The sequence below is a fragment of the Macrobrachium nipponense genome, chromosome 24 (genome assembly GCF_015104395.2).
Source record: "Macrobrachium nipponense isolate FS-2020 chromosome 24, ASM1510439v2, whole genome shotgun sequence".
Taxonomy (NCBI): domain Eukaryota; kingdom Metazoa; phylum Arthropoda; class Malacostraca; order Decapoda; family Palaemonidae; genus Macrobrachium; species Macrobrachium nipponense.
The window spans coordinates 53,738,848-53,766,417 of record NC_061091.1 but is presented as its reverse complement, the minus strand read 5'-3'; the positions used below and the strand labels follow the sequence as shown (position 1 = coordinate 53,766,417).

General features: G+C 36.5%; 1 protein-coding gene and 1 long non-coding RNA gene across 3 annotated transcripts in view; one reads left to right on the top strand and one right to left on the bottom strand.

Moving 5' to 3' along the window:
* The window catches only part of LOC135205640 (uncharacterized), a 78,366-nt gene that overhangs the window by 30,156 nt on the left and 20,640 nt on the right, over positions 1-27,570 (top strand). The window contains exon 2 of one of the 2 annotated variants that reach the window (XR_010312570.1): positions 6,561-6,670. The exons of the other annotated variant lie outside the window; for it this stretch is intronic. This is a non-coding gene — a long non-coding RNA (uncharacterized LOC135205640). The remainder of the gene's footprint in view (positions 1-6,560; positions 6,671-27,570) is intronic. 2 annotated transcript variants of the gene reach the window in all.
* LOC135205639 (carboxypeptidase E-like) overlaps positions 1-27,570 on the bottom strand; it is a 51,259-nt gene that overhangs the window by 11,793 nt on the left and 11,896 nt on the right. Inside the window, exons 5-10 of the mRNA XM_064236451.1 lie at positions 26,867-27,022; positions 23,921-24,084; positions 21,159-21,295; positions 20,533-20,672; positions 19,146-19,287; positions 16,638-16,819 (exon numbers count right to left, since the gene is read on the bottom strand). Of these exons, the coding sequence (XP_064092521.1) occupies positions 16,638-16,819; positions 19,146-19,287; positions 20,533-20,672; positions 21,159-21,295; positions 23,921-24,084; positions 26,867-27,022 (921 nt within the window). The remainder of the gene's footprint in view (positions 1-16,637; positions 16,820-19,145; positions 19,288-20,532; positions 20,673-21,158; positions 21,296-23,920; positions 24,085-26,866; positions 27,023-27,570) is intronic.

Genomic DNA, 27,570 nt, shown 5'->3' with positions numbered 1-27,570 from the left:
GTTTAATTTCCACTGTAAATTGAAACGAGCTGATAATAATGCGTTAGTTTTATTGACAGGTTACTTGTATGCAATGTGGGTGGGTAAAGTGAAAAAGATGTCGTTGCCTGATTTGATAAGGTATCTTAAGGGTAAACTTAATTATGATAGATGAGTTTTGCGGAATACATATAAAAAGAACTTTTGCAAGGTTTTTTCAAGGAAATATAGGGAATACATTTTTTAGTAAAGGCTACCTCAATTTTGTACGATGCTGTTCCCCTTAACACTTACGGTCTGTTAGCTCGAATTCTGTTCAAGAAGGGTATTAATTATTGTATGTGACTCGGTTGAAGACTACCTCTGAAAAATGTGATGAAATTATTGTACGCTGAATGTTTGTACAATTTTGCGTATACAAAAAAAGTGCTATTTAATTTATTAGGTGCTGTATATGAAAAATAAAATGAATATTGCTCCTTAACATATGTAATAAAAAATGTATATTAGATATTTTAAATAAGATAAGATAAAAAAAAAAGCTTCCCCATAGTGTGCGATGATTCTGGTTTCGTCGCGGAAAGGATTTGCTTTGAGTGAAAATTGTGCGCTATGACTTCTGTTGTATAAGAAGTTGACGACTAAAGTGTTCAGATGAGGTAATAGTCGGCGACCTCGTGACCTTGACCATGATCCAGTGCTAAAAATAGCCACCATTGGGACGCATCGTTTCAGAAATACATCTTATTGGGTGAAATCCAAGGGCGCAGTGTAAATTGCTATTCCCATAACGGTGTTATTTGGAACATTTCATTGATCGGAACAGTCGAGATCTGAAGGTGACGTGTAATACTGTCAATGTTTTCACGGATTAATAATATCCTGTCACACGCTGTCAGACATCAGAAGATATGATTATTTGTTGCTTACATAACGCTTGACGTAAGATTGGCCTTCAGTGTAAATCGTGCAAGGGCGTCCTCGGACAAGGACTACTTTACACGTTACCTTGCCTTCTTTGAAGGTCCGTGTGAGTGTCCTCGCCTTGGGTCGTCATCCTTGGGTGAAGGCAAGTCAATAAAAGTCGTCTCTATGTTTTAAACGGAGCAGACGAACCTCGAGTAGTACTACGAGTGGTAGGTGATTCCAAAACCAATCGGTAGATGGCGATCTCACTCTTAAATGTAATGATATTTTTGGCTACGATTTCTTCCCCGTCTGCCGATCTTTCAATTTTGCGAAAGTATACTTGGGATGATGTTGGTGGTTTTCGATATTTATTTACAATGGATAAATGAAGGTTACGGTGAAGGGAGAAAATACCCTGTATGTCTTTGTCGTAGAATAATTCATTATTAAAACTGTAGAGTATTGACTTGGATGTCAGATACAATTCTCTGCAGTATCTGTTATAGGCCTAGTGAGACGCAGCTTATCCTCATGACTTTCTCTCTCTCGGGCACTAATAATTTTCGGATACGGTAAAGAACTTTCCATTTTATATTTTCCGTCGTCCAGCCTGTGGCTTGCTTCTTTTCCTGAGGTCCCTAAATGAGTCTGGCTGTTACGTAACGTCTCTTAAGATCGATATTTAACGTATTGACCCTCTCTAATATTGCCGTTATTTCTGAAAGTGTAGTCACTAGTGATCGTGAATCACTTTGTCACCTAAAGACGCGACTAGCTTTTTGTCATGCAAAGTTTTTAGCAGCCAATATCGTTCAATGTTGGATTTATACTATAGCGGTTGAATTCACTAACCTGGCAGGGGCTGATGTACTTATCAATTGTTGGAAATGAAATGTCCAATACATCGTTATATTAAGCAAAATGTTTATTGTATCGTTATAATAAGCAAACAGTTGTAGAAGGTAAGATGTGCGTAAATGGTTAGCTTTATAAATGGCTCTCTCTCTCTCTCTCTCTCTCTCTCTCTCTCTCTCTCTCTCTCTCTCTCTCTCTCTCGTAACGCCAGATAGCATTAAATAAGTCTTTCTTGTCAGTCATACGTACTGTATATTCTTAAGAAGGATTTCTCTATAAAACACACACACACACACACACAAGAACGGTCACGTGATTGCATTCTGACTCATTAATAACCGTATCAGAAGCGACAGGCTTCACAAACATAAAGATGAAGAATATTCTTGTTACCTGCCGGTTGCAAATCAATAAATTCAAGGTGCTTCCTGACGTTTCGAAACGGACTCTGCTCCTATTGCTATTAGTTGCTAGTAATAATAGAACACAGTTACTGCAACTTTAATTGACCGGTCAGATGAAGGAGGCTGGAATTCGTGACTCTGAATGGCGTGCATTATGTATTTGGCGGACGAGACCATTTTCCCCTGACGTCACACGGAGTCTCGCGCCGAAGTGAGGGTCTCTTCTATATACTTTGTTCGTCCCCGCTTCCTAACCACGGATAGTTGTCCCTGCGTCCTTCGCATTGGCAATGATTTTTCAGGCGTGTTACCTTGTCCTTGCACTTGGCCCAACACTCGTCCTTGTCCCAGCTTTTGTTCTTGTCCTTGTCCCTGCTCCCTTTCCTGTCCTTACTTCAAGGCTCTAGCTTCTCTTTCGGGCCTTTGAGAAGGTCGGGGTCCTCGATAACGAAGGCCACTGGTGCGGGCAAATGGATCAGCAGCCCAAGGTCAGGTTTCGTAATTTGAGGAGGTGTTTCGTGCGTACGCAAATTTGAAAAGAAAACGCCGAATCGATTGGGGACTCCAGCCCGCCAGCTATGTCTGCTGATATATTTATGCATCCATCAATTTTGACTGGCAAGCTGATTTTTCAATCGCGTGAAAAAGTGTAGCGATTCGTTTGTTGCCCCATATTTAAAAATGACTGCTTAAAATGTGTGTATTTATGAAGGGGACTTAGTCACGAGCATGCATGAATATTATTTATTAACCCTTTTTGTATCTGTAAGCTAATTATCATAATCGTTAAATGTTTCACCATTGAGGCGTTATTCTTTGTCTAAAATTATTCTTATAAAATTGGTGGTTGTACTGTACCGTGCTTAATATCAATTTCATTCCTAAATTGTCACTACTTTAAGTTTTCAAATTGTCATTACAATTGGCATTCCTGTCGATATGTCTATGGCGTTAGTTCGTAAGGAATCGGAATGATTATCACCGATTCCCGATTTATTAAGCGCGTTTCTCTCGTTCTGAACGTCGGTCAGTAGCTTCATTGATCAATAATGTGTTGTGTTGGCTGATGTTTTAAGCACAAGGACACCAGGACTTCAAAGAAAATAGTGCAAATGGACACGCATCAGAGTTTATTTATATATATATATATATATAGATATATATATATAATATATATATATATATATATATATATATATATATATATCACGAAAGTCCCGCGTGCTTAAATATCGTAAATTCCACGTAAGAGGTCGGGTTTCACTCTTCTTCATACGTGGATTTTATTATATATATGTATATATATATATATATATATATATATATATATATATATATATATATATTATATATATGTATATAATATATATATATGTGCGTTTATGTATATATATATAATGTATATATACAATATATGTATATATATATAATGTATATATATATAATGATATACAATATATGTATATATATGTATATATAATGTATATATTATGTATATATGATATATATAGTATATGATTGTGTATATATATATATTATATTATATATATATATATATAGTATATATATATATATAGTATGTCAAGGTGCGTGTCCGTTTGCCCCGTTTTCCTTGAAGTCCTTGTCCTTAAAACATCAGCCTTGTCCTCCGAACCTGGTCTACCTGCTTCGTCCTTCTGTATCCATGGCCTTCGACCTCTATAAAGGCCAAGAAACGTCGGCCTTGGGTAAGGAAGGACAAGGTTACGTTGCCGGTGTTGTTATCCCTTGTTGCTAAAAATTGCTTCCCAATGCTAAGGCCGCTTTGGACAGGCTGGTGGTGGGTGGGTTCGATAAACAGAATGATTACGTAATGTCCAATTGTCAGGCAGGATTAGAGGCTGATATAAATAGCCTGAGCGTGCGAGATGTAAACACACGCACACGTTTTTTCGATTGTGAGCGCTCTGTGCGTATGTTCGTAAGAATGTACACATGAAACTTATCTATGGAGATGGTCAGTGCTGCTCTGTACGGATTAACCTTCATCGATGAGCTACCTCTTTATTTCTGCCAGACTTTGCATTTAAAACAACCAGAGTTTGGACATGCATATCCCGCTATTTATTGGTTACAGGAAGCTGGTTCTCATTTTGAGAATCATGTACTGCTTATATAATCCCCACCTAAGCTGCCAGGAAAGTGTTATTGGCTCGAAGGACGATTGGTTTAGAGTGGCAATTCAGGCTGTCTTGTTGACGCTCAAAAGTAAGGTTTTATCTCAACGACCTTGGTTTTCGAGCAGTACTTATAAGCGTAATGACATTTGAATAAAAAAGAATAATCGCGTGAACTAAAGCGGAGAAATGTTCGGGTGAATTAATTTAGCAGTTTCACATAAAGCTGTTTAATGGACTTTTGGATTACGTTCACACGCCAATGAAACTTTGCTGGCAACTGGGCCACAGGTGTGTGAGGGGCAATTTGAAGTTTGCCCCACCCCCTCATAATGATACCGATTAGGAACTTTTTTCTATAACGTAAATATAAAACTCTACTAGGTTACGTGATAGTTGACAACATGTGCATGACTGTGTGCGAAAATGTTTTTGTCGAACTGTGGACGCTCACTTAGCATATTTTAGTTTGGTCCTACATTGCCGAATATGTCCAAACAAGGTCTTTCCTGTTGTTGTTTTTGTAGTCTTCATTATTATTATTATTATTATTATTATTATTATTATTATTATTATTATTATTATTATTATTATTATTATTATTATTATTATTATTATTATTATTATAATGCTAGTTTATAATCATACTCCGATCATAAGAAAATGAACCTTGACTCATTTTTTTGGAAATGCTTCTTGAGTCTTATTATGGAAATAAATTTAGCCGCAAACATTTTTCTAAAACAAGTCTGACTTTAACCAGTAGGTATATTTGTCTTACGTAAAATGAGAGTTACAAAAGAGAGAAAAAAAGACTGATAACATCTTTGATTTAAATTATTTAAATTCTAAACCAAAAATCCTATCTCATTTCGCAGGCGTTATTTTTTTGTGCCTTCATGATAATTATCGTGAATTTGGCAACATTCAAAAACGGCCTTGCACAAGGACCCTGGGTACGTGACCTTGTCCTTGTTGAAGGCCAGGGTTATTAGGTCCTTGCTTAGTATGTGACAGACCTTGGACGACGAAGGTAAAGGCCGAGGTTCAGATCGGAGTCATTTTTATGTATTTTGCGAGTTGGAGAAACTAGTTGCAGTAGTTGTCACCAGATGACTCTTGACTTCTGAGAAGATAACTTCCAACTGAACTAACCCCTAGAGACGATTCAGATATCGAATTAAAAGTTTCTGTATGTTTACATTTTGTTGAGAGTGGTGGCATAACACTGCGTCTTGTTGCAGATTAGGTTAAAACGTTATTATCTCCCCCTTTTAAAAACTGAAGATGAACATAGAGTTTGGCTATCGTGTCGTTACTTTGATTAGTTGTAGACTGAAATATTCTCAACATTTTATTGCGGATAATTGACCGTCAAATCTGCCCACTCGAGGATTTTTTTTACAAAATAATAAATCGGAAATTTTAATCGTCAGATTGTCTTCGTTACCACTTGTAGAATTTCATATTAACATAACATAATTGAAGCGAAATAGTTATTTCTTGCAATGAATTAACTAAACTAATAATATTCTTTTTCAATTTTGATACATTTTTATCTATTATTTTTTCTTTTTTTAATAATTGGTATCTCTTCATTCTGTGTTCCGCTCTACTGCCTTACTTCTTCCTAACGAACACCATATTCTTTAGAGGCTTGAATTTCAAGTCAATGGTACTTTGGGTGTGTTCCATACGAATAGGATTCATCTACTGAATAATAATAATAATAATAATAATAATAATAATAATAATAATAATAATAATAATAATAATAAATAACAACAACAACAACAACAACAATTAATCATTAATCATTAATCAATAATAATGAAGCATACAAAAATACCATGTAAATACAAGTAAACAAGTTATACTCTGTAATCTTGCGGGTTTCTTTTTCCAATAATAAAGTAATGAACTATTCAGTGTTCAACTGCAACTGCACCAAAGAGTGAACTTCCAGTAACGTTTAAGAAATAGTGTTCATAAACAACTAGAAATGTTATGGTTTCGTTTCTCTTAAGCTGTAAACTGCAAGACCCTGTAAAAGGACAATAAATAAGAACTTTGAGAACAAGATTAAAAGATTCCAAGTTTATGCCTCGGTAACCTTTGTTTTAAAGATACAAGCTCATTATTAGTATTATTATTATTATTATTATTATTCATTATTATTATTATTATTATTATTATTATATTATTATTTTATTATTATTCAGATGATGAACCCTATTCATATAGAACAATCCCACAGGGGCCATTGACTTGAAATTCACCCTTCAAAAGAATATGGAATTCTTTCGAAAGAAAGCAAGGAATGAAGAATGCAGAAAAAGAGAGAAATCAAGACATTAATAGCAAAACGTAAGTAAAATATTGATATTCAAGTTGAATTGTATTAGGATAGTGATGAAGTTTTGTCGATGACACCTAATTATACGAAGATATATCTAACAAAATTTGCAACAAACCCTAATGGTCGGATAGAAGCGTCATAATGAATATTACGAAGCCAAAAAGTAAATGGGGTGAGAACCATTACTAAAGCACCGTTAGCATGGCACGCTGTCACCGTTAGATTACTGTAGTTTATAAAATGACAGATATCGGGGAAATCTTTAGTATTTGTTGTTGTCTGCATTTATAATATAATGGTAAAAAATCCACAATTATATATTAAAATGTATTTTTATGTAAAAATAAAACAAAGACTTTCGAACACCTGAACGGTGTTCCTCATCAGTGTAACGTTACACTGATGAGGAACACCGTTCAGGTGTTCGGAAGTCTTTGTTTTATTTTCACATGGGAATATATTCTAATATATAATTGTGGATTTTTTAACAATTTGTTTTCACGAGACTGAATTTCTTGACAATAACCTTAATAATAATAGTGATTGATTAATATTTTCCATAATAATGGTTAGGCAATATCTTAGTGCCGTGTCCAATACTACCGTATACTTGTCCCTTGTAAATGTGTGCCAATGCCAAGATGATTTAACGCAAGAAGTAAACTCAAGTCCTCGACGTGATCCATCGAAGCGAAGTGTACACATCAATTTCTGGCAAATCATTACACGCGTCGACGTCACTGCGAGACTTGAGCTGTCATGGACAGAGAGGTGATATAACGCCGAAGGACACGGGGGACTATAATAATAATGATAAAGAATTTGTCGGGTCCGTGTGACATAACACGACGCACCGCTAAGTTACGCATGCGCTATAGTGTCCATAGCCCCAGGCGTTGATTTCAGGGTCCGCAAGGACAGAGGAAGTGTCCTTAAAAATAGCAACGATTTTAGGTTGGAGGTCAAACATACTGTCCTTAACATTGGCCAAGAATTAGAGAGGCTCCGAGGACAAACAGCTCGTCCCTCGAGGACGATCAGCGTGTCCCTGACGTTTTCAATGTTCTTAGAAGCCCAAGGATTGACTACGGTTTTAGAGGACCCGAGGGTGAAGACGTTCGTCCTCGGCGTTGTCATTGACCCTGTGTTTTCGGAATCCCCGAGGTCGGATATTTTGTCCTTAAGCATTGAGGGTGACTTCAGGGTCCTTGGTAATTAGATCTTGCTGACGTGTAAGGTTTGAATACGATGCCCTTCGCGAAGACCTCTAACTGTTCAGTTGCTTAACTTCGATAGAGGTTGGCGCGGGCCGGGGATGGGGTGTTAGGTTGTGTGTAGGGGGAGGGGGTGGGGGTTGTTGCAGCCTTTGGATAGGCTATCGTGGGAAGAATTGGAGCGGATTATTGGCCGTTCGAGCGAAAGAGCTCTTCAGTGTTACCTGCGCTTTTTATTTTTATTGTTTTAATTTCACAACCAACTTTCACGGGTTTCTTTTTTGAGGTTTCAACCTTTTACATTGTTTTGATTAGTTATTACCTGTCAATAAAATAGTGGTTTTAGACTGTTGTCTTTTTGTGTTTTCTGTCGGCAATTAAATTTTTACTTACATTTTATTTTGTCAGTCAAAAGATAAAAAAATATTTTTATCAACAAACGACCTTTAATTAACTTTCTCTCAACAATTAACTTTGAACGATTTCAGTTATGTTAGCTCTTATGTAAATACCTTAATTCCTTCAGTGCATTTAATGTCACGTATCAGAACTGACTGATAAAAGACCATTTTTATTCCTTACAGTTCGGTTTACCAGCAAAAGTAAAAGTGATGTAATTGCTTTAGTTCTTTCACTTACAGAACGTCCTCTATACATATTAAGAAATGTAGCCAGAAAATCTCCAAACAGCACACATCAAGTATCTTGCAGTTAAAAATCTGCCAGTGGCGTGAAATTGGAGCTAAAATCTCAACAAAATTTAAGCAATTGAAAAAAGTGATCGAAGGTGAACCGAACAATCTTTTCGTGGACAGGGAAGTCTCACTTGGTGTCTCGGGCTGTATATATAGCGTTTCGGCTCCATAGCATTCAAGGACGGTCCTTGTGCGAAGTCTGAAGGGTACACTGGCCCCGAGACAGACAACTGCTCAGCTAGCTTCTATACGTCGTCTTGAACCATAGCATTTTAACCTTGAGCGTTGTCAATATCTATAGTATCGTTACTTGTACTTTACTGTCCGGTATTTATAGTCATAAAGTATTATTATTTCATTTGAACGTTAAATCAGTATCCATAGCATTTTTTCCTAAGTGCCATTATTACTATGGAAACCCGATTCATATTTGCCTCTCTGACGATGGTCATAGCATTCAAGGACGCCCTTGCACAAGGTCTGTTGGGTACGTTGCTCCAAGAGCGGAAGGTTGTCCCGAGCCATAGCATTTTAGCTGGCCGACTCTCGTAGCACTCCGGAGGACGCCCTTGCCAGAGGTCTGCAGGGTACGAAGCGTCGACCTTGTGAACCTTCGCCTGTCCGAGTTTCTTGGCCTTGCAGCAGAGGTCGCGGCGTTTTTGGCCGTCGGGGAGAGAGAGGGAGGGGCTTGACGCCGGCCTAGTAAGGTATTGATTGTTATGAACGTTGTTTTCTTCAGCTATAAGTTGATGCTGTCGTTATTGATCATTATACTTATTACTGTTGTGATTAAAATTCGTACTTGAAATTGATTATTATTAGTATCGCATTATATATCAGAATTGACGATATATAGAAATATACGTATATATTATATATTATAAATATATTATGATTCTGATTTTTATTAAATGTTATGGGAATGATTCTCTTCTATAATAAACTAACTCGCCGTAAATAATAATAAAGTGGAAATATTCTTCGCAACTATTAGCTTAATATATAAGTATCAAAGTTAGTCCTGACATTACATTATATGTATGTGAATTTCTGACGCTGTATCATACAAATATGTGTACTCCTTAGGCAAAACCATTGAAAAAACAAATAAATAATTGGCCTTCGTGTAGAATCATCTGACTACAACGTTTAAGCGTAATGACATTAGCGGATGTTGACGTGCTAAGTTTCAAGGTTTGATTTAAAAAAAATGTAGATAACATTCAGCGTAAATACCAGATTTCCGAACTCTGTATGATTCACTCCCATGTTGTCGTCACAATTGCATAACCCTTCTGTTCCTATTATAACAAAGAACACAACGAGCGAGCGTCGTCTATTCGTAGATCAATGTTTTGAACTCGACCTTCCGTCAGGCAGTTGCATTCTATTCCATTCACGGAAAGGATGAGACCGATCCATTACTCATTTTGGGTCCACGGTCGCACTCCAGAAGATGAGCTCTGTCCCTCCTTACAAGGTCTTCGAACTTTGCGCCGAGGACACGGAGCAGCGTGACCCCCTTAAAAGCAAGGACAAGGACACGTACCCTCGGACCTTGTACGAGGTCGTCATTGCCTGCTATAAAAATCATTACCGATGCTGAGGCTGCAAAGGATAAACTGCAGACTCCAGTGAATGACGCTCCAATGATCATTGACCTTTAAAGTTCATATCAGGTATTTACAAATACATACAAACACGCGCACGCTATCTGGATCTCCTTTCCGCAACTTTTTCGTTTTTGTTTTTATAGCGTTAAAAGAACGTTAGGGTAACCTTTTGAATGACCTTAGACTATGTACCCATTTTCTAAATTGCATCCATTTTCTAAACCCAAGTACATTTTCTTTTATTTTTTCCCACTGCACTGCGATAGTATCGAAGAGAAACCTGCTAGCGAACGGCAGAGGGGCCCATTAGATAACGCGGAAGTTAAAAATACAGTTGTTACGTAACCTGCAGTTGAAGGGAGTCAACGTTCTCTGTAGTTCTTACACACGGAAGTGTCGTAGCCCCTCCCACGAGTCCCTACGAAGCCATTCGAAGTAACCTTCACAGAAAATAAGACTCGTCTAATTGATTTCCTCGCGAAGGCCAAGGTCGTTATGTCCCTGTAAGGTCGAGTCCATTTAGTGCTAACTTTAACATGGGTTAATGGATTTCCTTTTCGTGTTTCTTGCGTGAAGTATACTTCCTTAAGACGCAGCATGTAAATAATTTAAACTGAAAGAGACTTGAAACTGAAGGAGACAAAGAAAATGGAGATGAATGACAATTAACGCTCCCTATTTGCAGTCTCCTGTCAACTCCCGTTTTCCTTGTGGTAGGAAGACTAGACGGGGCGACTCCACTTTCAGTCAGTGGGGGAGGAAGGTTCTCAGTCGCTATCGTCTTTGCTGTAGTGTAGCAGTTTAATCGATACTGATGAGCTTTTCGGTATTATATCGTTGTTAGATTTTATCATTATACAAGTATAGAAGCAGTTTTACAGAAGATATGACCATAGAGGTAGATATGGGCAGTGCTCAGGCACACGTCTAGAAACGGCCCAGTGTTCTCCCCCGCCGAATAAATGCAGCATTCCGTCAACGTGTGTGGTCCACAGAGTGCTGGGCCACCCACGTTGATGTTGGGACCACACACGTCGAAGCTGCCTTCTGTGTAACTCCCTCAGTAACCACTCCCCCCCCCTCCCTCCCATCCCCTCTTTTCCTCTCCCTCCACCCTTCCCATTCCCTCCATCCATCCTTCCCTTGTCTGGTGATGGAGGGGGTGGGAGAGGGGTTGGATTGAAAGGCGGCACCCAGGTAGGAGAACCCTTAATTTCGTGGAAGTGTCCATTTCGTTTTTTGCCAATGATTGATTATAGTGGTTGCTGTAAGTCATACCATAATCTCGGTCTCTCTTTTAAATTGAAAAAAAAAAGTGGTGGTAAATTGTATTGTTTTAACGATGGAATGAATATTATTAAGGGAAATGGCTGCATGCTTATTATTATTTATTTTTTTTTTTTTTTTTTTTGGGGGGGTTTTTTTTTTTTTTGGTTTTTTTTTTTTTTTTTTTTTTTTTTTTGCTCTATCACAGTCCTCTAATTCGACTGGGTGGTATTTATAGTGTGGGGTTCCGGGTTGCATCCTGCCTCCTTAGGATTCCATCACTTTTCTTACTATGTGTGCCGTTTCTAGGATCACACACTTCTGCATGAGACCTGGAGCTACTTCAGCCTCTAGTTTTTCTAGATTCCTTTTCAGGGATCTTGGGATCGTGCCTAGTGCTCCTATGATTATGGGTACGATTTCCACTGGCATATCCCATATCCTTCTTATTTCTATTTTCAGATCTTGATACTTATCCATTTTTTTCCCTCTCTTTCTCTTCAACTCTGGTGTCCCATGGTATTGCGACATCAATGAGTGATACTTTCTTCTTGATTTTGTCAATCAACGTCACGTCTGGTCTATTTGCACGTATCACCCTATCCGTTCTGATACCATAGTCCCAGAGGATCTTTGCCTGATCGTTTTCTATCACTCCCTCAGGTTGGTGCTCGTACCACTTATTACTGCAAGGTAGCTGATGTTTCTTGCACAGGCTCCAGTGGAGGGCTTTTGCCACTGAATCATGCCTCTTTTTGTACTGGTTCTGTGCAAGTGCCGGGCATTCACTTGCTATGTGGTTTATGGTTTCATTTTTCGTATTGCACTTCCTACATATGGGAGAGATGTTATTTCCGTCTATCGTACTTTGAACATATCTGGTTCTTAGGGCCTGATCTTGTGCCGCTGTTATCATTCCTTCAGTTTCCTTCTTTAGCTCTCCCCTCTGTAGCCATTGCCAATTGTCATCGCTGGCTAGTTCTTTAGTCTGTCTCATGTATTGTCCGTGCATTGGTTTGTTGTGCCAGTCCTCTGTTTCTCTCTGTCTTTCTCCTGTCTCTGTATATTTCTGGGTCTTCGTCTACTTTTATTAGTCCTTCTTCCCATGCACTCTTTAGCCACTCGTCTTCACTGGTTTTCAGATAGGTTGCCCCAGTGCTCTGTTTTCATGTTGACGCAGTCCTCTATACTTAGTAGTCCTCTCCCTCCTTCCTTTCGTCGTTGTTATGTATAGTCTTGTCCGTATTTGCTCTTGGGTGTAGTGCTTTGTGTATTGTCATTTGTTTCCTGGTTTTCTGATCTATGCTGCGGAGTTCTGCCTTCGTCCTCCTTCCTATTCCTGCGCTGTATCTGATTACTGGCACTGCCCATGTGTTTAGGCTTTTATCATATTTCCTCCATTGAGTTTTGACTTGAGTATCGCCTTGAGTCTCTGCATATATTCTTTCCTGATCGTGTCCTTCATCTCTTGGTGTTTTATATCTCCTCCTTCCATTATTCCCAGGTATTTGTATCCTGTCTCATCTATGTGTTTGATGTTGCTCCATCTGGTAGCTTTATCCCTTCAGTTCTCGTTACTTTGCCTTTTTGTATGTTGACTAAGGCGCATTTTTCTATTCCAAACTCCATTCTGATGTCCCCAGATACAATCCTTACGTCTGGATTAGGGTATCTATTTCCTTGATGCTCTTACCATACAGCTTGATGTCGTCCATGAACATCAGATGGTTGATTTTGTTGCCTCTTTTCTTGAGTTGGTACCCGGCATCCATCTTCTGTAGTACTTTTGTCATGGGAATCATGGCTACTACGAAGAGTAGTGGGGACAGTGAGTCGCCCTGGAAGATCCCTCTCCTGATATTAACCTCTGCTAGTCTTATTCCAGAGCTTGTAAGTATTGTATTCCAGTTGCGCATTGTATTTTTGAGGAAGCTGATGGTATTTTCCTCTGCCCCATATATTTTCAGGCATTCTATTAGCCATGTGTGTGGTATCATGTCGAAGGCTTTCTTATAGTCTATCCATGCCATGCTTAGGTTGGTTTTCCTTCTCCTACTGTTCTTCATTACCATTTTGTCTATCAGGAGCTGGTCTTTTGTGCCCCTACACTTCCTTCTGCAGCCTTTCTGTTGGTAGGGATGGTGTTTGTCTCCTCTAGGTAGTTGTATAGCCTTTCACTGATGATACCTGTTAGTAACTTCCACATTATTGGTAGGCAGGTGATAGGCCTGTAGTTACTGGCTATATTTCCCTTACTCTTGTCTTTTTGTACTAAGGATGTTCTTCCTGTGGTCATCCATTTGGGTGCTTGGTGATTTGAGATACAATGCTGGAGTTGTTTCTGCTATTCGTGGGTGTAGGGCCTTGAAGTTTTAGAGCCAGTATCCATGGACTTCATCGGGACTGGGTGGGGTTTTCCAGTTTGGCATTTTCTTAGTTGGTGTCTGACTGTGTCTGTCGTGATCTCTGTGAATCTTTGTTTTATTCTCCCTGTTTCTTCTTCCTTGACTTCCTGGAGCCATGTTGCATGTTTGTTGTGTGATACCGGATTGCTCCATATGTTTTCCCAGAGTCTCTTACTTGGTTCGGCTTCAGGAATTTCTGGGTGGTTGTCTCCCCTCTTAGTTGGCTGTATAGTCTTTTCTGGTTGGTTCCGAATAGTTTGTTCTGTTGGTATCCCTTATTCCTGTTCATGTACCGTTGGATCTTGTGTGCTTTGGCCTTCAGCCTCTGTTTTACATCTTCTATTGTGTTGTTTAGTCCCCCTCTCTTGTACTTTGTATTTCTCGTTGAGTTCCTTCCTTGTTTTCTGATTCGTAGCTTCAGCTTCTTAGGGCCCTTTTTTCTGCCATCTCTTTCAGTTTACTCAAGTCAGATCTCATCACCATGATTTGCTTTTCCAGGCGCCTTTTCAAGGAGGTTGCTGTTTTGGTTTCTGTTGGGTGGTTGTGACGGTGGTGTTGGTGTTCGAATCCCCATTATTATTATTATTATTATTATTATTATTATTATTATTATTATTATTATTATTATTATTACCTGGCGTTTACGTTTGCTAAAAGCACGTAGAAGAGTTTAATGGAATATGTAAGTTAAACTAAGTTAAAGAGAAGGATAAAAAATGAGGAATAATGACTTGAAGTCGAGATATGGCTGTTTCAGCTTCATCAATTCCTATATTCATTCTTTACTTGGCCTTTTTCGTGCGTCTTTTCTTATGGTTGCGTTTACCCATTATTGCGTATGAGTGGGTGCTGTATGAATAATAATAATAATAATAATAATAATAATAATAATAATAATAATAATAAGGATAATTTGACTTTGTCTTGTTGTTTCGGTTAAGACAGTAAATAATTATAATTAATTAGCTATTACTATGTGCTTTCGTTAATGGTTATTTCTTGCTTTAGAGGAATTTTGGACCAAAAGAGGAGAATCGTAAACTTGAAGTTTGCAGATGAAAATCGTCCTACTTTTGAGTTGCGTTTGTGGTTCAATATGTTTTTTCAATATTATGTTTGGTTTATTAACGAAAGAGAGAGAGAGAGAGAGAGAGAGAGAGAGAGAGAGAGAGAGAGAGAGAGAGAGAGAGAGTGTGTGTTTGCTTCATTAGTCTGTTTCTTGTGATTCTAGATACATATGTACACTATAACTATATTATATAATAAATATTATCTATATATATATAATATATTTTATCATAGATTATATATATATAGTATATATAATATATATATATAATATATATATATATATTAATATAATTATAGTATATAATATATATATGTGTGTGATATTTATACCCAAACAAATAGACCAAAAAAAAAAGTTTCATTGTCGTATGTACAAGGCGGAATTCCCGACAGCGGCTGATCTTCAACGGAGAATAATGAAAAAGGACGTTAAAGTAATAATAATAATAGTAGTAGTAGTAGTAGTAGTAGTATAGTAGTAGTAGTAGTAGTAGTAGTAGTAGTAGTAGGTGGTGGAAAAAAATTCACAAAGGCATTACACATAGTGAACAAAATCGCCAGAGTTCAGTATTCAAATGTAACTAAGTGTAGGTTTTCCTTTCTATTGTAACTTCATTTATTATCTTTAATATATATTATAAATTATATATATAATATATATATATAATATATAATTAATATAATATACATTATTCTATATATATATATAATTTATAGTATATAATAATATATTATATATAAATATATAGTATATATATATAATAATATATATATAATTTAATATATAAATATATATAGTATAATATATTATAATATTACATAATATAATTACATATTATTAATAATATATAATATATAATATATATATTATATAAATTAATATTAAAAAATTTTTTTAAAAAAAATAAATAAATTAAATATAATATATATGTATAAATGTATAATAAGATAATAAATGGAGTTACACTAAATTAGAAAAATCGATACCTCGTTACATTTAATTACGGAACTTTTGTTTTTTGCTACGGTCCACTATTATTATTATTATTATTATTATTATTATTATTATTATTATTATTATTATTATTATTATTATTATTATTATTATTTTTAACGTCCGGGTTTATTATTGATCTCCGTTGAAGGTCAACTGCTGTCGGGAATTCCGCCCTGTGGTGTTGTGTATGTTGATGAAATCACATTTTTTTTTAACTAAGCTATTTTTTACTTGTTTTTATCTGAATTTTATATTTGTATATATCACCATGAGCTGAAATGAAGCATATTATTGTTATTATATGATGTGTTAAGTGCTTTGTTTACATTTGGCCAAAATAAATAAAACTCCCAGATTGTAATGAACTCTGACCTTCTCGATTCACTAATACCTTTGGGTATTTTTCAGTTGCGCACATCATGGAGAGAGAGAGAGAGAGAGAGAGAGAGAGAGAGAGAGAGAGAGAGAGAAGAGAGATTTGAGAGAGAGAGAGAGAGAGAATTTAAACTGTGATGTTTATCAACATTATAAATAAAATTGTCGTATACTGTGGTAGGAAATAAATAGTCTAAGGAAGTAGTAGTTTGAGAGAGAGAAAAAATATATAGACCGTTAATTATCAACATTTTCAATGAAAATCATCGCAAGCAGTGGTAAGAAACAAATTATCTCCCAGGAAGAAGACGTCAGAGAGAGAGAGAGAGAGAGACTCACCATAGGCTGAGGCATGAATGGTTCCTCGGGAATTGGCGTGAGGTCGAAGTCCCTCCTGATGGCCTCTGAGTGGAGGGGGTTGGTGACGGTGACCTCGTGGGTGAGGGGCATGTACCCTTCGGCAGAGGCCGTCACTTCATACTCGCCAGGGACCAGGAGGCGCCAGTAGTCCCCTTCGTGCACTGGAAATGATTTATAGTCAGTCAATTGGATGCTGTCACCCCTTTGAAGGTATCCGCAACATTCGATCTTACAATTAATTTTCGATTTCTTGTTATTTATTATATTAATTTTTGAATTCTTTTTGTTTATCGAAATAATTTTTGAAGTAATTTTATTTACTGATAATTGGAAGATAACATACAATAATTATGTTGTTGATGTTGAGTGAATTTTGTTTTTGAGATCAGATAAAACAGTTTAAATGACTGTATTTGGATCATGTCAAGATTACCGAACCTACTATTGCTCAAGACAATATTTTGATTTATATATTTATATGTTATATATATGTATATATAAATATATATAGATATAAATCAAAGTGCTATAATATTATTTATGTAAGTAAATAAGCAGAGGCAATTCACATTTTTCCAATTATTCTATTATGAATTTTAAGTAGATAACCCAAGTGAGGGCAGCATGATTTTGTAATAATTTCGTTTTCATGATAAAGCCCAATTTATCACTAAAAATGATTAAACTGACGAATATGACAGATAATACTTAATTGTTTTTCCTTATCAGTAACTAAAGTTATCATTTGAACTTGAATATGAACACGTCTTCCCATTCGATTTGTTGAAACAAGTATACTATTAAATACATTTAGTAAGCTAGAAGGGGAATTTACCTAAATCTAGATGCAAAAAATACTTCTGGAATGAATATTTATACAATTACGAATCTCTCGGACTTTAGAGTAATTAAATTAGGTTTGACTTAATTTAAAAAAGACGTTATAAATTTCCTAATGGTTTAAATAAACTGTTATTCTTTTAAGTAAGTGTATTAAATTTTTAACGAAAGCCTCAAATTCCATATTTCATGGTATTCTACGCGTGTCATTTGGTCCATTTTGATTTTTTCAATTTTCTCATTGTTACAATAAAGGTAGGAATGTGTCAACACGGCCTCTTCTTATTATCACCCTTTAACCACCATAAGCAGCTCTCCTTAAGCCCCGTCCACACGACGGGCAAATGCCCGGCAGGCACTCTGATTTGCCCGGAATTCTCTCGCTTTGAAACAGTGTTACCAGATCAAACAGCCCAATTAACATTTGTTTCAACGTCTGGTAATGAAAAAATGATCAGGAATATAATCAAGAGTTCACGCAACCATTAGCAACTGTTTGTAATCTGGTTTTACTTCTTACACTTCATGTACAAGCTTCTACCTAAAGGAAGGAGAGAGAGAGAGAGAGAGAGAGAGAGAGAGAGAGATAATATATTTAACCTTCCCTTCAGTTAGCAAAATCCTAGTTCTATCATATATTCCAGTGGAAAATATACTAAAGATAACAAAAGCAGAGTTACCAGCACACTTGCATCCCTGAACGTGTCAAAATCGTTTTGTCATCTGTCATTCAATATTTCTACATTACGTAACATCGAAAAATGTAAACAACACATTGATGGCTTCTGGATTCCGTGTCAAGGCTAAAGGTTTGGTTAATCCATGTCAATAATTTCTCCATAAGGAGGGTTACAGTAAGTCCCCTGACCTTTTACATGTGAACAAATAGTACACATACATACGTAGACAGAAAAACTCACATATGCATACATACATGTGTGTGCAAAACATACACATAGGCATATAAGTGTGTTTATCATTAAGTAACGGAATTATCCGGATTTCATTATTTTCCAGTTTTGTCAAGTTACAAGTATATAGCTTCTCTGCTTGTTCATTGGATGATGTACATTAACAGACATCACTATACGCATTTTCCATACAATATCCTAATTAATGACTACATTTACTATATTTCGTCAATCCCAACCAAGATTCTCCATCAATTTTGGAAAAGCTAAGAACAAAATGGAAGGGGAAAGTGTTGTGTACATAACACTCTGACCTGAAGCTTAAGATGATCTGCTGTAACCTGACATTTTATTTTACCAGTATAGCTTCGTCACTTCACCTCATAACACAGAGAATTGGGAACAGTGTCTGCCTGCCGGGCATTTGCCCGTCGTGTGGACGGGGCTTTACCTGAACTATCTTTTACTGTACCTCCGTTAATATTCTCTCTATCCATCTGACCTTCCAGCCACTCTAACAGTTGGTTCAGAGTTCCACCTAAGTCTAAAGAGAGAAGTGCAATTGCGAAGATTACCTCCTGTTACACCCGTCCAAGGCGCCAATACAGTAGTACTATATTGGCCTTGCACCCGTCAAACCTTACTATCAGTTTCCGTTTCAGCGCTGAATGACCTCGTACGTCCCAGCGCTTGGCCCTTGGCCTAAATTCTATATTGTACTGCTTTCTATTCTTACCTGAGGTAACGTCATGGTAGATGTGATCATCGCGGGTGTGGGTGTCGTTTATCCTCGTCATGTTCTTGACGTGTATGAGGGCGTTTGGGATGCCCTGTCCAGTCTGCGAGTCGCGTACCACGCCCTTCACTCCTGTGTGAATCTGTCGGAAGTGAGCTATTAGAAAAACTCATAGGAGCAGGAGTATTGAAGTGGAGAAAGAAATCCACAGTTATTTATATGCACATAAATTTAAAGCTAAATATGCACAGAAAGCCCTCTGTACTACAGATTTGCCTTTAAATATATGTACATATATTTAAAAATATTTACTTTTAAATATATGTAAATATATTTAAAGATATTTACCTTTAAATATATGTAAATATATTTAAAGATATTTACCTTTAAATATATGTACATGCATTTAAAGATATTTACCTTTAAATATATGTACATATATTTAAAGATATTTACCTTTAAATATATGTAAATGTTTTTAAAGGTAAAAATGTACAGAAAGCTCTCAGTACAGATATATCTTAAAATATATGTACATATATTTAAAGGTAAATATGTACAGAAAGCTCTCTGTACAGACATATCTTTGAAAATATGTACATATGCACAACTGTGGACTTTTTTTCTCCATTTATTATTATTATTATTATTATTATTATTATTATTATTATTATTATTATTATTATTATTATTATTATTATTATTATTATTATATTATTTTTATTTTTATTATTTTCATTTTCATTTTCATTTCATTTTCATTTTCACTTATTATTATTATTATTATTATTATTATTATTATTATTATTATTATTATTATTATTATTATTATTATTATATTATTATTATATTATGTTTATGTTTTATGTTTATGTTTATGTTTATGTTTACGTTTATGTTTATGTTTATGTTTATGTTTATGTTTATGTTTATGTTTATGTTTATGTTTATGTTTATGTTTATGTTTATGTTTATTTTTATTTTTATTTTTATTTTTATTTTTATTTTTATTTTTATTTTTGGGCACAGTTTTCTGTGTCGAAAATGATGACAATGGTTGCAGGTCCACAATAATATAGCATGTGAGTTTATGGCCTTTAATGTATATTAATATACATTAAAAACCATAAACTCGCATGCTATATTATTGTGGACCTGCAACCATTATTATTATATCGAAGAACGAACCATAAAAACCCAAAACATAGTAAAAAATAAAAAAAGGCGAGGTTTAAGACTCGGTGAATATGTACTACTTTTAGGTAGTGCTTCGTTGGATATTAACCAGATTACTACAAAGAAGCCTTGAATTACAGTCGAAATCGCCCCATTGCAAACTCCCCGCCATATCTTTTGTATAAGAAAGCCGTCAGTGGTTGAATCTTACCTGCCACATGAACTCCATCATTGCATGTTTGTTGTCGAGCCATTCCTGCTCAAGAGCGCTTCCAGGTGGGTATTTGTCGCAGCCTACCTCCAGGGTGATTTCCATGTCATTCGAGGACAGGTAATTGAAGTCCTGCATACCTGGAACGAGTGGTAATAATTATGCAAGGTCAACAGTGTCCCGTTTGTGGTCTCTATTTTCTGTTTTTATGAAAGGACGTTTTCTATTTTGTTGTAATTCTTTTGTAGTTTCGAACTTTATATGCCCTTTGTAAGACTAAATATAGAAAGAAATATAGAGGTTTAATATGCAAGGAGGTGGAAGCTCATTTGTGGGAGTTTGAGGCCTTTTTATGAGAGTAATTCATGTTCTATTTTATTATTTAGACATAACGCAACATTTACCTGAAGCCTTAATAACTTTTGAAAATGGCGTCGAACCAACTCCAAAAAAGGAATGCAACCTCAAACCGTAACGTGAAAAAAAAAAAAAAAAATGCAAGAGTGACCAACTTTTCCCTCTAAACCCTTTTATTTTCTTGTGTCCATGAGTCCTGACATTGGAACAGGCCTTGATTATGCCCTCACCGACCGATGGCCGTTGGGAAATATAAGAATGTCACTTACCACCTCGCACACTGTACCAGGCTGCGCCGTTGGTGACTCCTCCATCCTGGCCGAAGGAGTAATCCCCGGGAGTGCAGGGAGGCCTCTTTGGGTCTGACATCCGGGGATGCCTGTCGGCGTAGACTTGTGCCAGATGTCTGAAAGATGAAGGCAGGAAGTTTCATTCTGAATGCACAAGCCGATCGAACAGGTTATCTTTACAGACCTTGGTTTCAATTATGTCCCCATCTTCTTATACGTCTTTCGAATGAACACCATATTCTTTGGAAGCATGAATTTCAAGTCCGTGCCCTTTGTGAGCTTGTTCCATATGAACAGGGTTCATCCTCTGAAAAATAATAGTAAAAAAATGTTTGTGCCTAACTTTGACCCAAGAAACAAAAATGTAGCGAGAGCTTAATTATTTCTCCCACTAATTAAACCAGAGGCCGACTAGGTGGCCAACCCAATGCCCTAATCTAGCCAAGCCTGAAGTATTTAGCAAACATAGGGTTAAGGTGAAAGTGTTAGATTAAACCCAAAGAAAGTCGGAGACGCTCCAGTAAAAATATAAAAATTTTTTTTTATTGGGATAACCAAGTAAAGCCGATTCTCGAGGGAAAAGGCGGGCGTATATTTGATGAGTAGGAAAATATATAGTTACTGTTATGCAACAAGAAAGTAAGCTCCTATAGTCCGTCGTATTCAAAATAAAGAGAACAGGAGTTTTGGTGTTTTGAATTTATTATTCAAATCACTTTTTCCTTCTCTGCAGGAATCCAACTGTCATGAACCTGTTAATGAACGAAAAGAAAAAGTCCACAGAGTGTCGGGGAGTGCAGTGTACTTTTGCTCTCGTCTCTGTTTCTGAGTTACTAAAAGAAAACGTAGAGGAATTAATGTATTGAAATTTGCTGCTGATGGTCGTATTTCCTCAACAGCCGCGGTATCTTGGTCGTAATTTGTCCAGTAATTCCATATCTCATATCTCCTTTACAGCTAAACCTATGTGAGGTTTAGCGTGATGGCAACTTTGAAATGCTGCAAATAATTTTGGTGAAGCCTGAAATTTTAGGGAAATACTTTGTGTATGGCTTGAGAGTTTTTAGTAATATATACAATTGCAGAAACACAGTCAGTTTTACATGAATTATCGTAGTCTTGACATACAAAGATGCGGTTTATATTTGAAAGCATTCATTTTTACAGCGCCTCAGTGGCGTGGTTGGTATGGTGTTGGTGTCCCACCTCGGTGGTCGCGGGTTCGATTCTCGGCCATTCAAATGAAGAGCGAGAGATGTGTATTTCTGGTTATAGGAGTTCACTCTCGACGTGGTTCGAAAGTCACGTAAAGCCGTTGGTCCCGTTGTTGAATAACCACTGGTTCCATGCAACGTAAAAGCACCATACAAACAAACAAACAAACATTCATTTTTACCTGATAGACGAGATTCAGAATAGGCTTCCTTATGGACTTGCCACTCCATATTTCAGTTTTGTGCTTCAGCGTCAAGCTTGTTTAGGATTGAAAAGACCCTTGCCTTTTGTACCTTCATAAATAATAAGTCCCTTTGTCTGTCAAAATACTCTTAACAGTCGTATAGAGCTGTAACAACAGCATACGGAGATTGATGCTGGTCCATCGATTCCTTCGAAAGAAAACCGAACGGTTTGCAGTGCTCTTCCCTTTTCTGTATTTCGTCTGTTTGCCAGTCCTAGGCTAGGTAACAGGGAAAGTAAACAATGGTGACTGCCTATGGCTAGGAAAGAGACAATTTTGGACGACATTAGAACTTCGAGGAAACATAAGAAGTAGGAAGACCAGGTTTGTGACATTATAAACTGAAATCTGAGCTGAATAAAAAACAAGTTAAGATAGCATTCAAAATTCACCGAAATATATTGGCCAGGAAATGTGGATAGCATTAAAAAATTGCAGAATCTTATGAGCTAAGAAAAGAACCAGTTTGAACAGCGTAAACAATTCATGGAATCGTGAGAGCTGGGAAAGGAACAGGTTTCGGTAACGTTAAAAAGTCATCGAAACAATTCTGCGAGATGTTAAAAACTCAAGTCATATGCGAGCTACTTGAGCAATGAGTTCGAACAGAATGTGAGGTAGGAAAGGAACAAGTTTGAGTGCGTTAAAAACTCAAATGTAGAATTCCTTGAGGAACAACAGTAGACGACCCTAAGAAATTGAAGCGGATCAAGTAAGGATAACATTCAAAATTCATTGAAAAAAATATAAACTAGAAAAAGAACAAGTTTGATAGACGTGAAAATTTCACAAAAACGCACGAGTCAGGAAAGAATTAAGTTTTGGATACTTTTGAAAACTTATACTGTATAAGAGCTACGCATGGTCTAGACCACTGGTTTTCAACCTTTTTGTGCCCATGGTCCATTTTTGGCATCCCTAAATACTCGTGGTCCACTGCCCTTTAGAATCGTGTAATGATGGTAGAATTATTTTTAAGCATTTATAATTATTTTGAAGTATTTTCAGAAACACTTGATTAGTTTTAAATGTTCATTTATGGAATTAGGAAAACTTTGTTATATATTTTGATTTATGTTGGATTTATGAAAGAAGGCACTAACTTGCATTTACTGTTTATTTTGCTCTTCATTATTTCAAGATTTTTCATTATTTAAATACTATTTTAAAGATGTGCGTGGGAATGGCCCCCACAGAACTGCTCATGGCCCACCGTGAAAACCACTGGTCTAGACCATGGAGCTACGCAAGTGGGAACTATTGTACGACTTTAGAAACTCACTTGAACGTATCATCGTCAGGACTCCTTGCGTACTCTTGGGCGGCGCCCGACCTGGAGGCGTCGTAGGGGTAGTTAGCCACCAGGTCACCTCCATGGTAGTTGGCAGAGAGGACGAAGGGAATGTTCATAATCCACTCCATGGCGGCCCACGTCTCGGGCTGAGGCTGGAGGAGGAATTAGGAAGAATGAGTTTTTTTAATGTGACGGAGGAAAAAATGAAGCCAGTCGTCGATTGACCATATAATTGTATTGCTGAATCGAGGATGAGCCCCCTGAGCAAAACCTTTCCAATAATGAATCGCTCCCTAGACTTGCACCCGGGGCCCATCAACAGCATTGCCATTAATCATGTATGTGCTTTCTAGCTTCCTAGTTAAGTTTAATTGCAATTCCTCGTCAACTAATTGTTATTGTACAGTAAGTTCCAGAAGTGAAGCGACAAATCTCAGAATTGATCGTACTTCTTTAGAAACTAGTGGGGTTGCCAGTTAATATATTTTATTCCAATTATTGTCATCCTCTTTATCAGATAATACGTATCAGTGATTTAACTGTATAAGCACAGAAAGTATTTCCCCAGTGAATGATCAATATTGGTTCAATAATTGTTTGTTGAAAAAAAATAAAAATCCCCATAGAAACATCTGCGGCTCTCAATGTGTGATATCAAGTGTTCACCATAGAGTGGCAGCAGGAACCGAGTGCATAAGCATTGGCCTAATATTTGTAAATTAACTTTCTTCTTCTATAGCGTTATATCGAAAGTTATTACGTTTTCTTTTGATAAAGCACAGAAAAGTTTAGTATCTGATTAAATGAAAGATAAATAAGACACAAGTTGGTGAAAAAAAAAAAACGAAATCCAAGTTATATGCGCGTTTAGCATTGGTTACATGGTTACGCCTTTGTCAAGAATCAAGGAAATATATTTCCCAGCTTGTTAGTTAATAATTTCATCGAATTTCTCAATTGTGCAAATTTTTGCACGTGGAATTACGTTCAGGGTCGCACCAAACAAGTATTTTCGTAGGTTTCCACCTTTTTTTTTCCAGTGCATAAATGAGACTATTCTTGTCCATACGATCCGGAGTGTGAATATGCTTGGCGAGTACTATTTTATTTCGAGTATCTCCTTTTATGCTCTCTCTCTCTCCTCTCTCTCTCTCTCGCTCTCCTCTCTACCTCTCTCTCTCTCTCTCTCCTCTCCTCTCAGGTCCTTTTTATCTAGTCAGGAATAACCAGAGTTCTGTTTTTAAGAATCAAGCACTAGGCCTATTGGTCATGCTCGGGTGCTTCTTTACATTATATATAAATGTGTGTATATATATATATATATATATATATATATATATATATATATATATATATATATATATATCCCAAAAAACTCATAAATTTCTGTTATACAATAATGCTTGACTGGATTGAACTGATTACTGGTTGTCCGTGGAAATATGAATTTGGGTGATATCACTCTCTTATGATACGCCCACCTACGCAAATTCAGTCTTAAATTTCACGGTTGGGATATGATTCGAAGATTTGAGGTAAAAGGTTGGAGTGAAAAAGGTGGAGTTAGTATTGTGGGTAGAGCTAGAGGGGGGGGGGGTGTAGAGGGGTGGTTTGAAGTCTGTCTGTCGTCTCCCTACTTAACCAGATGGTGATATTTACGGGTGTTCTGGTTGCTTGCGAACCGTCTTTCTTATTTTTTGTATAGCGAGTCTGTTTCCCTTTCCCAGGTGCAAGAACAGGTCCTGGTATCGGTCCTGAAGGTTCTCTCTTTGCTTAAATAACAGACAGTGGCCCTGCATTGTAAGCCTTGCAATGCCCGGAACTAGGCCTAGTCACCTGAAGGTAGCCGCAGCAGTTAGAGCCTTTCTCGAAGATGGTGTTTTATGCTCGGTCCTAGAAGCTAGAATCAGAACTATCAACCACACCCAACTTCTCTATTGAATCTAGTGCATTCATGGTTGATTATGTTTAATGTCGCGGAGATTTTCCCTTCACATTCTATTGATACTTGCATGGTTTTATGCATCTTCGCTAAAATAATTGATAATACACTATAATATTAAACATTTGTTTCCACATTGCTCGAAATATACATTGGTAATGTTGGTAATCCTGTATTGAACGAGAATTTCAAATTGTTTCGTTTCTATAGTTTGAAGTAATTGCTATCCTTTAAAATAATTACTATTACCGTAATTTTTTCTTATGATTGTTATAAATATCATAGATTTTATATTTGTGCATCATATGTTAGCTGTATTTTGCTTGATAGAGCTTTCACTGTAGAAAAAAGAAATATTTTTCAACTACGAGTTGTAGTTGCCAGTTAGTGAATTTCGAACGAAATTCTCTGAAATTAGTCGCTTCAGTTTTGGAACTTACTGTACATCACAATCTTCAGAGTCAGACTACCGACTACACTTGATTTTTTTTTTCGTGTAACAAGAATGTTGAACTATTAAATTCACTTGCTTTTTTATCTTCTTTTGCAGAAACTTAACAATAAATCTTTCAAGCGAAATGTATTCTGAACTCGGAATATTATTAATTTATTATGCGATGTCCTGCAATAGTTTACCAGTAGCAAACTACAACAATTTTAATGCTCTCTGCGAAAATGAGTGTTTAAGCCGAAAAATTCAATCATTTTTTTATATAAGGTTAGAAAAGCAGAATTAACCATATTAATTATTACTAGGTATTTTAAAGAAGTTTCTGTATGCTTAGCCAGTTATAACATATATTAGCTTCCCGTCTGCAGAAATTAAATAAACTTATTTACTAGTGGGAATTCATAAATTAATTTAAAAATGTCAAAAGGCCCAGATGCGATCCATCCAATAGATTCAGAAAATTAAAAGCTTAATTAAAAGAAATGTTTAATTTGTTACCCTTGATCCAGGCAGTACAAAACTATGGATTTATTTTCTTTACCTGGTGGTCCAGGGCCCGGAAGTGGTCCATCAAATGGTTGTTGTGCTGAACGTGTCGGATCTCGTTGCTGTACATGATCCGGTCCAGGTCGGGGAAGTCGCGGTTCAGGTCGACGCTGTTGTTGTTGGCTCGGCCTGTGAGGTAGTCGTTGCCTCCCTGTTCATGAAGGGGAAGGTTATTCATATTTTTTTTATTGCAAGCACCGACGGGATAGGCAATTAAAAAAAAACTGAATTTAATCCTTTACAAACTTTTTACTCTGTCTTGTAGTAATAATTCCCTCTTTTCGTTATTCAGTTACATTCTTTTTCCTATATTTAGTGTTTTTCAAAACTATGTATATTCCCAAATCTGACGATAGAATTAAGAGGCGCTTTGTATTGTAGGCTTTATAAGTATAAAGTATGTTAAGTAAGAGAGTATTTTATAGCCTGCATTTTAGTATTTCTTGATACCTTGCAGTAAACAGTAATTCTATATAGTTCTTAGCTTCAACTAACCCATACCATACACTTAACATTCAAAATACGAGATTTATTTTTATAAAATGTACCACCTATTATGATGTAGGAGCAAGAACCCGTGCCAGCAAAAGACTGGCTTAATCTCAAGCAACATCAACAACAACAACTGACAAGTTCAGAAGCACGTAAAGTTGCGATACTACTAGACCTATCCTTTGCCCTCCCATAACTAGAACCTTA